At 34.8% G+C, this 12,032-nt stretch overlaps 1 protein-coding gene and 1 pseudogene across 1 annotated transcript; both read left to right on the top strand.

Moving 5' to 3' along the window:
• Positions 1-4,597: 4,597 nt before the first annotated feature.
• LOC141430356 (uncharacterized) lies at positions 4,598-5,772 on the top strand (annotated as a pseudogene).
• A 523-nt stretch (positions 5,773-6,295) lies between these two features.
• Positions 6,296-11,887, top strand: LOC141430252 (MAPK regulated corepressor interacting protein 2). Its single transcript, XM_074090861.1, has 5 exons — positions 6,296-6,423; positions 6,523-6,607; positions 6,823-6,932; positions 7,395-7,448; positions 7,984-11,887. The coding sequence occupies exons 1-5, from the start codon at positions 6,372-6,374 to the stop codon at positions 8,127-8,129; spliced, it is 447 nt and encodes a 148-aa protein (XP_073946962.1). The 5' UTR covers positions 6,296-6,371; the 3' UTR covers positions 8,130-11,887.
• The last annotated feature ends 145 nt before the right edge of the window (positions 11,888-12,032 follow it).

Below are 12,032 nucleotides of genomic sequence, written 5' to 3'. Positions count from 1 at the left end.
TCTTCTAACCTTGTCTACGGCGATTCTAAAATTCTTTCGCAGGTGGGTGCGCAGTAGGGAGATCAGCTTGGACCGCTTACCTTCAGTCTTACTATTCATGAAGCACTGTCGTCTCGAAAATCACCTCTTAATATTTGGTATTTACTCGTAGATGATGGCACCTAAGGAGCCTAAGGTAGTAAAGCAGGACTTGGCTTTCCTTATCCCCCCCCTTGAGAGGTATAGGACTGAAGGCGAATATGGGACAGATTTAACCCCGCCTGTTCTCCTTCTTTAACTTCTTGAAGGTCTTTCTTCCTGGTCTCAAAGGGCTTTTTACACGAGACCTTTACCCTCTTGGGTTCTTCTATTTTCCAAGAGGCCATTTCTAGTGCACTAGAGACTAGGAAGCGTCTATTTTGCTCGCCCAGGAACGTTTGAAGAGTATTAATACCCATCTCATCTTGACTCTGTTACGAATGTGTTTCGCAGTTCCAAAAATAACCTATTTTTTGAAAACCACTCCAATGGTTGTGTTCGGGTAAAACTTCTTCTTTTGACGTCACGTTGAGAGATACAAAGGAGACTGTATTGAACGTGTCCCTTGCGGATGAGCAATGGGTCCAAGCGTCCTTGCCCATATGTAACGGTGGTCTCGGTTTGCGGCGTACGGCGGATGTGGGCTTGCCAGCGTTCCTCGGATCGGCACATGGAGTTGGTGGCCTTATCTCCTAAATTTTTAAATCTCATAAAGGTTACCAATACCATTTCGTATGTGGATGATGCACTGGCGAGCCGAATGAGACTGGCGTCACTGCACGGGGCTCCGCAGATACAATGAGTTTGGGATGACGAGGGGGCTAGGGACGCTCTAGCACGGCCTGTGGGTGTAACCACTGGGGTGGGTTTGGCCAGGCTGAAGTCGGCATCAAAAGTCAAAGCGGGAACGTGGTTATAGGCGTTGTCTGTTCCTTATTTGGGAACAGTCTTGGACAACGACTCATTGCGGGTGGCAGTAGCTCTCCGCCTGGGCTGCGATGTTTGTGTGCCTCATAACTGCAGCTGCGGCTCCATGGTGGAACCGAATGGCCATCAGGGTGTGTTATGACCAGTATAACAACTTTAGATATACTTTCACTAGAATAAAAGATATTTGGCATAAATACCAGTAATTCATTATACCCCACTGAACGTTATATCGAACATAGGTTATATCACATATATTATACCATCAATCAGGCCTACGCGTCTGTTCCAGACGAATTTTGGCGTGTTGCCTGTGCACAACGTCTTTGGTGGCTGACTAGACCGATGCGAGAGCGACATGTCCGTCCACATCTCTGACAAGCGAAGTCTGCGGATGTTGATGCAGAACGGCCTTGGTGTCGTTTCTGTCTCTTTTCAATAGGTGCATTGAGCCAGGCAAGCCTTCATCGCAATACTTGCGGCCCTCCAACACACGTCTGCACCAATCAGTGCATTTTTCCGCAAGCTTTTCTCAGTCTAGGTGGTCAATTTTGAAGACGGCCATATCTCACTTAGAGCAGTCCTTAAATCTCAGCAAAGGTCTCACGACGTTTCATTTGGCATTATACCATATTACTGTTAGGGGCTGTTTCACCATCCATTGATTAGCGTTAACCGACGGTTAAATGTGATGCCGTCTCCGTCTATTGAGTCTATTCGAACAAAACAAATAGAGACGGCATCACACCTAACCCCCAGTTAACAGTAATCAATGGATGGTGAAACAGCCCCTTAGTATATTAATAGTTTGGTACAACAAGTACAACAAGTCCATGATACCGGAATAGTTAGATCATGAGAATATAACAAATGTTGTTGTACCAATAGTGCATTATATTTCTTAATCGTTATATAGACCAATGATATATCTAAAGTTGCTATAGCAACCATGACGCATGAGTTTGTTATTCAGGTTTCTTACTTATTAGGTACTAATAAGTACTATAATTATGAATGAATGATTTATTTGCATAACATAGAAAAAAAATGTTCTGAAGTTTTAGTTGAAATGAAAAAAATAATAGTGAAAAAAACCTTTTGTGCATTTTGTTAGAAATCAGATGGTGCCTTTGTGATTAATTAACTTATAATATTAATAAAAGTCTAGTGTTAGTAACAGTTAACGTTAAGTTATTGAAATTTTAGCATTGATGATTAATATTTATTATAATTAATTAATATTATTTATATAATTTCTGTTCAGTAGGTACTTTGGAATATTTTTTCCCTTGCAATTTGGTAAATCAGCATTATGAACAGTTTGATAAGAAATAAAATGTGTGTTGTTAGTAAAAACATGCTAAATTTATTGAGACGTAAAATCACATAAGTTAATTTGAAATAAGACAGTTTTTTGTCAATTTTACGTTTAGTCTTTTTGCCTGATTGTACAAGCTCGATAATTGAGATTATTTACTATAGCGACACTTACTCCTAAAAACTGGATTTTGCTAATTCATTATTAAAACTTATTATAGTCTATTAAATTATGTGTCATATATTCCTGGAAATTTTAAAATATGGTTGTCTGTTAAAAAGTTATGATTTTTTTTCGTAAAAAAAAAACTTTAAATCGCTCTCCTGTAAAGTTGACGAAGTGTCGCTTTAGTACTTTTGCCTGCCGAGCGACGATATGTCATTTTGTACGTATTTCTCTTATATGGAACAAGCATCGATAATTGAGATTATCGATATAGGAACTCACTACCTGTCACAAAACTTTGCCCCGTGGATTCCTTTGTCTCACGCTACACTAGCGCCTCTAGCGGCGAATTCATTCGCGATAGCCCTCATTGTTTTATTTCCACAACAAAATGTAACCCAGGTAGCACGCAAGGCTAAAAACATACGCGATTGACTTGTGACACAGTGATAGTATTGCGTGACATACGGCTTGGTTGGTTGATCGATATTTTATTTCTGAGCGATGGAACTTCCACTTTTATTTCCGTATTATTCGGTAAATACCGGAAAGTTTAAGTATAGAGGAATATCCTGATTGTGTAATCAGTTGTATTGTTCTGTACTTACGTAAATCAATGTCTGTCATTTTAACAATATAATAAATTGTCAATTAAAATGTATAGATAGATATGTACTAGTGACGAAAATATGCCTAAATACAAGAAGATATCGATAAAATATTTAGATAAAGATAAGGTATCTAAGGTTAGTTCTTTTTGTTTTTATATGTAGGTATGTATGTTCTTTATTGTACTTTCTTAGGACGTAACTGAGTATTCAATAAATTACTACACAATCATGTGCATAAAATACGGTTTTATTTAAGTCTGCCTGCTGCACTCGGAAAATTCAGATCGTAGCAAGTGGAAGGACGTAGTCTCTCTCTGCCTACCCCGTTGAGAAAGAGGCGTGATTTTAATAGATATTTTATGTATGTAGGTAGGTATGTACGTGAACATAAAATCAGACAAGTGCGAGTCGTACTCGCTCACATCATAGGGCTCCATATATCGCACGCCTAGATCAAAAGCGTATCAACTCAAAATAATACACCATTTAAATTCAGGCTTTATTAACTTTAAATAATTTATTGAATCAGGCGTCACCTTGCGGAGGTCCATATCAATGAACTAAAATAACTCTAACAACTGGTAGCATGGTGTACGGTTGTGTCGCTCTGAGGATGAGTTCTGGTTGAGTTCGAAACGCGTCAGTGTAGTGTGGTGGTGGTGATAGATGGGTTTGTGTGATTTGTGTGTGTTCTTACAGTGTCGAGGTGGAGGAACTGCATGAACACGCATATTTAGCATAAGCTTAGCTATCGTAAGGTCGCGGGTGAGCAAGGCAATTCTTTTCGTTTATTAACTTTGTAAAAGATTTAATAGAGTGGTGTATTATTTTGAGTTGATATACGCTTTTGATCTAGGTGTGCGATATAAAGGATGTCCCAAAAAGGACGCAAGATTTGAAATTGATGAAAAACACATTTTTTTTTTCGTTATAATATATTTGTAAACTCTTTTGTCACACCGATGGAACATTGAAGACTCTTTACTTAACAACGAGAAAAAACAATATTTGGTTATGTCATGAATTAAGAAGATTTTACACTGGTTTAACTTAGATTAAGTGATTAAATTTCAATTTTTAAATATTTTGAAAACGGTGCAAGTTAGGACATACGTTCCTTCAAGAAATTAACTACGTAAGGCATAAAAGTTAAAGCAAATGTAAAAAAACAGCCTGTATAAAATCTTGAAATACATAAAATAGGGTTATTTGTGGAATAATACGTCAGGCAAATGTCCTCCTCCTAGGCTTTGCTGGCACATACGCACTCTTTTGTCAAAATTTTCTATGACCATTTTGCATAGATGCGGCTGAATTTCACCAATGCAGCGTCGAATTTCCTCTTTTAAAGCATGAGTGGTTGTGGGCTTATTGGCATAGACTTTAGACTTTAAATAACCCCATAAAAAGAAGTCTAAAGGCGTTAAATCGCAAGATCTAGGGGGCCAATTCTGATCACCCAATTGAGAGATCACACGACTAGGAAATGTTTCATGCAGTAGGTAATTGCATCGTTTCTCTGGCTGTGTGGCAAGTGGCCCCGTCTTGTTGAAACCACATTGCTTCCACATCAATATCCTCTAATTCGGCTAGAAAAAAACCTTGTTATCATGTCGCGATATCGAGCTCCATTAACAGTAACTGCTTGACCGGCCTCATTTTGAAAAAAATATGGTCCAATAATGCCTCCAGCCCAAAATCCGCACCACACAGTGACCCGTTGTGGATGCATTTGTTTTTGAACAATCACATGTGGGTTCTCTGAGCCCCAAATGCTGCAATTCTGACGATTAACAAAGCCATCGAGATGAAAATGTGCTTCGTCGCTAAAGATGATTTTGTTTGAAAAATCTGCATCCCTGTTTTGGCAGTCGATAATCCATTCCGAAAATACAAACTGAGACACGGATGCACAGAAAAACCAGAAAAAGAGACCAGCGCTGGGAATCGAACCCAGGTCCTCAGCAATCCGTGCTGCGTGCTATAACCCCTACACCACCGCTGGACAGGAATCTAGACACGAATTTTTCCTATGCATAGGTACATATCTCAGGTTGCTTATTTCTACTACGCTACTTATGCAGCAGCACTAGCACTAGATATGGTTTCACGGGATACCCGTAATAGTAACAAATTTGGAGTTGAAATAAAAAATACAAAAAGACTCCAAAAAAAAACCAATCATGATAATCCATTCAACGAACTCTCTTCGCTGTCCATGATCATGAGGCTTCAGTTCTTGTGTTATTTGAACTTTGTAAGCATGGAGATGCAGATCTTTAGTGAGTAGGTATACGCTGGAGAGAGCTTCTTGAAATTTGCAATTCTTGTCCACGATGCCTAATGGACGTTCCTGGATGTTCACGGACATTCTGACGCACTGATTCGATATTGCCTTTTGAACGGCTTGTTTTTGGACGACCAGTGGAATGAACATCATGAATTGATCCACTCTCCCTGAATTTTGCAACCACTCTGCTCACAGTTGATGAAGTCAAGTCAATATTCCGACCATATTTTGCACGGAATTTTCGAACCGTACACGCCAAACTTTCATTACTTTTTAAATATTGTTCAATAATAAAAACGCGTTGATCTTTCGTATAACCCGCCATTTTTACAAACCCTAAACATTCAGCTGTCAAATAGTTTTTTTTAGGGTTGCCAGCACTAAAATACAAAAACAGCGGAAAATTGAAATCTTGCGTCCTTTTTGGGACATCCGTTACCTAGCCGTACGTGTAAGTGGCGGCGGCGGCAAATAGGCACAGATTACTACCTAAATAATGTAGCTTATAATAGGGCTCTGTAGGACGGACCCTTCAACCTTAATAACGAGCAAAAATATAAAATGTAACTTTGCAGACATCGGTTACTTATTTAAAATAGTTGCAACCACGTTGCAACAAAACAAAAATAAAATATTAACGTTTATTTTTCATGTTAAAGTTAAACAAGTACAAATAATTTTATACGAAGCGTTAAAATCTCATTCATGTAACGGAACGTAAATTTTAGTGCTGCCATGATATCTAAAAAAAGGCCAAACGCCAATCGCAAAACATTTGTTTTTTTGTTTTTCAACAAAAGGCATATTATACTACTGCAAATTGTAAAAGCTATAAAAACTTACATTTTGTGTAAAAAAATAACTATCTGGCACATTATTTTACATTAATTAATAAATAAAATACTTCAAAAAGTCCTTTTGCCAAAGTAAGTATTGTATTTAATTTATTTAGTAGTATAGCAACATTTCGTTTCTGGATTGGTCTCATAACTCGTGCGTGATTTTTTCGTTTATTTTTTTGACTTGAGGGTGAAATTTTAAAATGTATACAGTCTCCAAAGGACCCAGCAAAATCGTAGCCAAAACACGAAGGGGTAATAATAATTATTTACCTTTCTACCTGAATGCCCCTTGCGGCATTGCGGTGTTCTCGTGACATACGGTAGTGTCATTTAGAATATTTTAATTTGCAGGTCTTTCACAGAATTTGGAACGATTAGACAGCCGTAAAGAGCAAAATAGAAAGTCTTCTGAATCGGACAATGGAGAAATTATCAAGTACGTAATGGTTCCCGTTGAACGGGCGAAGTTTCGTAGTTACTAAAATTATTTCGTCAGTGTTTTTACATAACCTGAAAGTGCAGTGTTTATTTGAGTTTAAATTACAGAACAAGTGTTTAACTTTTGAAAACTTCTAGAAACACGAAATATCGGAATGTAATATAACTGCTTGATGTCTGTAAAACATCTGTTTCTTGTTGAATTTTTTTCAGTATGCCCAAACCAGTATTTCATTCAAATGGTAAAAAGACAGTTCACCAAAGAATACAGCAACACGTGATTACACCGCAACACGAAGAAATCATCAGGTTTATAAGTGAAAGTGAGTATAGCACAAACATGTCTATTTAATTAACATAACATTATAATTCAGCTGAAAAGTTTCACAACCATCTACTCTTAATACCTACTAACCTGAATAATCTAGGTTATTACATTCTATTTATTACTATAACTATTGGTAACTTTTACCTGCAAACGGTAATCTATCTATTAGGGAAAAGTTATTTAAGGGATAGAAGAGAAGTTGGCGTTGAAGTTGGCAATTTTAATTTGTCACATGTCACATATTTGAATGAAAGGTGGCTGTAGAAAGTCCACTACTTTCAATAAAAAAAAGTTATATAGCCAATGTTTTGCAATTTATACTGTTGTGATGTGCTGAATCATTAAAAGTGTTATCTAACTATGTCTTGAACCACAAATATAGAAATTGGGCACACCAATGAATTATGATGCATATATTTATGTTTCACATAGTTTATGCTTTATGCAAATTTTTCAGCTTGGACACAATCGGCTTATGGTGACAGTGAACCTTCAACACCTACAAGTTCTGGTAAGTACCATTGTCATGTAACAGCATATTTAATCTTAGAGAAGTACAACGGCAAAGGCAAAGAGCTTTGCCTCCATGGGAGCGGTGAAGGTTAAAGTGAAAGAAATATACCCTTTTTTACCAGAACTAATTAATAATCAGTATCAACATAGGGTGTATTTATATCACAAACAATAGTTTTGCAGCTTTGTCGTCTTCCAAAAAAACTCTTAAGGGGTTTCATAACACACATACATATAAATGTGTGTTGTATGTCAATGTAAATAAAGTTATATCACAACTCGGCAAAAATTTACAGAGGCAGAAAATTCCATTGCAACCCTAATCGGAGTTAGTGGCATATATTTGAGGTGATGGATGGTTTGATATATATTTATGACCTCAACTAAATATATTAAGGGGCTGATTCAACACCCATTGATTAATTATATTTGACGGATAAAGATTAACAATACTAAATAATTGAAAGATAAAGTTAAATTTATGTTAAGCTTGTTATATTTTTATAAAAATTTGTTTTCTTGTTTTATTTCAGGTTCAGACAGCTCGTCTCCTGTGCCTCCCTCCAGCCTCTTTTACCATGATGAGTCCCCAAGCCCAGCATTGCATGACTTCAAGCCCTTCGACCTAGACACGTGGTGGGGCAAACGGCTCTTCCAAAATATCACCAACTCCCTGTAAATGGGGATAGAATGGACAAAAAATAGGAACATCATAGTATGATAGCGTAAGTCACAATCATGTACAGTTTACTAAGTTTTTTACAGCCTAAGATAATATACATAATGGCAGGTTGTTTCTATCAAAAAATTAATTTTCTTGGAAAGAAAGATAGGTTGGTAGGGAAAGGGAAAGTGTTATATTATAATTAAGTCAAAATCATACTAAACTCAAAGTTAAATATAAGCAAGGCTAATATTAACATACATCCCTTTGAAATAGGCAAATTTTTCTCAACATCTTTATGTCACTAGTATGTCTTTGACTGATTACACATCAATCATTGTTTCATCAATGTTAAAGTGCCAATCAATTATTTTAAGATATAGAAAAGCCTCTCACGAATAAAAAAATACAATTCAACACTGCATTGGCTTTGGAATCAATTAATTATAATCATTGTTTAAAATATTATGTAAATAATTAATTATCCATACACACCTGTGTCAGTGTTTTGAAATATTAATTTTGTTGAGAGTCTCATTAAAAAGTATTACTATGAAAAAAAAATGTCAACAGAACTTTGATTTTACTATTATTTTGTGCTTGTTGGATTTAGTAATCTATACCTGATTGTGGATCTCATTATTTCATATCATAAGTGAAAATTTCCAAAAGCTCAAATCATTTGCGACCGGTTTTGACAGTGGCCATCCGTAATTATTGTGACAGTCTTTGATATTATCCATTGTTTATTCAAAATATTTTAATTAGAAATGACTAGCTCTTGTGTTAAAAAACCAAGAATAACGCAATCCTGCAAACAGATTACGAGATTTGTTTCACAAAAGCATTAATATATATTTACCAGCTTTTCCTACAGAATTATAGTTGCATTACATATGGATGACCACTTTTAGCAAACCAAAATTTGTGATTGTTGTATTGTATAAATGTTTGTATTTTGTTGATGAACTTTTATGTATTAATTCTATTTCATACTTGCGAATTAAAAACAGGGAGGTTCAAGAGCCAAGTCAACTTCAATTCCAAAATTAGATAACTTCAATTTTTCACCTTTTCTTATTAAAATTTAAAAAGGTAGCTAAAAACCATTACAAAAAGGCCACCTGTGGCTAAAACTACGAATTAACTTATTAATCGATTACGATTTCATGCAACAGGCATACATAATTTTATAATGAATCTATGCAAGGTTTCTAGCACTTCTGGCATGTCAGTTAGAGACGGGCATCATTTCACGACTATTTGAATTTGATAAATAGTTTGTAGACCACATTGAATAATTATGAGACATTTAATCAATAACTAAAGATTTTTGTTCCATTCAAACTTATATTAACAGAGAAATTAAAATAGTATGATTGAGTTCCTTTGTATTCTGGCCTCGATGCAATCATTGCCAATGATGATAAAAGAAATGCATACATTTATCTCATCGGTCATAAATTCAACTTTGATATTTGAAGTTGGTATTTTGATATTTAAATTTAGTGATAAAGTCGCGATATATAATTTAACTTTCATACAAATAATATTACAAGTAAAGTTGATTTTTATTGTAGTCTGATCATCCGCAGACTATGGTGCATGAAATACCATATGAGAAGTATCATTTGTCAGTGACCAATACTAATAACAGGAAGTCTGTATGACATGAATGAAGTTACGCGTGGACCAGGGGCTATGATTGTCTATCACACTTGGAATCACTGTCACATTTAGCATTTCTTTCTGTGAAATGGAATAAGATCAGGGTAGAAAGAGATAAATGCGACCGCGAATGCTTGGGCGTTAGACAATACGGCCCCAGGTCATACCTATAATGAGCCATCACAAACAATTGAGTGATCATTAAAAAGACACGAAAGTATACTAAGAATTATGATAATATTAAGTGCCTCCATACAGCGTTTAGTCACTGAATAGAGCCAAATAGCAAAATTTTAATTGATTTAGATCAGAATTTCCCGACGCTTGCAGCTTTCCTAATTTTTTTTTTTTCTAGAAATGTTATAGTTTTTATATGTTTATTTCTGTATTTTCTATCTCCTATAACAGTTGTTCCTGTTTCTTTTTCTAAATGCATACAATTTATTCCATACAAAATAGGATGTTTAAGAAATGTATGAATGAATATTCACATATACAATATTTATAACTGTTACAGACCAGTATTCATGTTATTGCGGTATTTGCGGTCATGTTAGCTTTTTACGCCATTACACCAAAGATTGATCAAATTGTTACTGTTATTGTTACGTGACGTAGTGGTCATATTTTATTTTTAATTATTTTTTTTAATATATAATCAGCAGAAAAAATATATCCCATTGTAAAATTATGTGGTGACAACTGGGTTATATTTTTTTTACCGTAGGAAAGTAAATTTTGCTTCCCTGCATTGAAGCTGAATCAAAGTCTTCCAGTATGTTCTATTTAATTCGAAGTAATGCAATATTTTGTACCAGTGGATTTGTTATCTAGAGTTCTTTAATAAAGAGTAGAAATTAAAACGAGAGAGCCACTTTGTATCTGTCAGATGTTTTAACATTTATACTACTTAAATATCTGAATATCGCAACTTTTTTTTTTTTCAATTTTACTTTTATCATTTTTCTATTCTTTATTATAGACTCTCAGTTTACTGTTTAATATTGATCATAAAATCAGTTCATTAGAAACTGTTGGCTTGTAATAAGTAGTCTACTAGTTCTGTTAAACCAACATACATTTTGTATTTTGACGATTTTTTTTACGAATTTGTACATTTATTTAAAGTAAGTATATTTTTGCAGATTACTTGAAGCTTAACTTGTTAAGTACGTTTTATGCTCGTTGTTAAGAACTGAACTGAACTGAACCACTTGTGTACATAAAATCATTGGTCGATCTTTAGTTTTGACATGACCACGGAAGGTACTCTGTGATGTCCTTTTTTATATTTACAAACTAAATATACCGTTATAATTACCAACGTATCCTATTGGGTAGGTAGTGGCAATCAAAATCTTGTTAAAGCATTTCTCAATCAAAACAACGCTTTTTTGTATAAACGGAATAATGCTTGTGAAATGTAGTAAGTAATAATTTTTTATAAAAGCTCTTTGTCAAAGGTTTATTTTAAATTTTTAGTTCTAATAAGATATACGGAAGATCATATGAAACATAAATCACATTGGAGCACTTAGGAGTCAATGCCATTTAAAAAGAGTAAAATAAAAATAAATAGTCAAGGTAAATCTTAAATGTTGAATGCTATCAACTTTGCTAATTGCTACAGTCAACAGTCATGAAGTAAATCCTGACACATTGCACAACTATGAAGTTTCTGAAAATTGACGATATATGAACCACAGAAAAAAATGCTATGCTTAGATTATTCTGTCACACGCAACAAGTAGGTAAGTACAGCATTTTCTTCTTTGATTCACATTGTTAATGTTTAGAAACCTCATGGTTTTACAATGTGTCAGGGTTGGATTTACTTCGGATCTAATATTCATTAGAGTATCCTCGAAATATACATTATGGAATTATGGAATTGCAGTAAGATATGAGTTTCATGGACAACTAACATGTTGATGTTATTCAATTAAATTATGCACTCAGTAGGTTGTAGCTTGATTTATTCTTTATAGAAATGAAATATTTGAGTCGTAGTTAGTTAGTTTTGCAGGAGATAGAATATTTTTAGACTGATTTAGTTATAAAAAGTTATGCTTTTTGTTGTAGTTGAATAAACTGTTTTAAAATTTTATCGATTTTCATTAACATTGAGTAGGTATACCTTCAGTCAGACCCAAACTTAAGTATTTTTGATTTTTGTACAGTGGCGGAATGAAAAGATTGAGCAGTTTTCAAATAAATTATTCTACACGTTGCAAAGTAAAGTAAAGATGT

Source organism: Choristoneura fumiferana, chromosome 8, assembly GCF_025370935.1.
Source record: "Choristoneura fumiferana chromosome 8, NRCan_CFum_1, whole genome shotgun sequence".
In the NCBI taxonomy this organism is placed as follows: domain Eukaryota; kingdom Metazoa; phylum Arthropoda; class Insecta; order Lepidoptera; family Tortricidae; genus Choristoneura; species Choristoneura fumiferana.
Note: the sequence above shows the minus strand (reverse complement) of the source record. Positions and strands in the feature narration are given on the sequence as shown.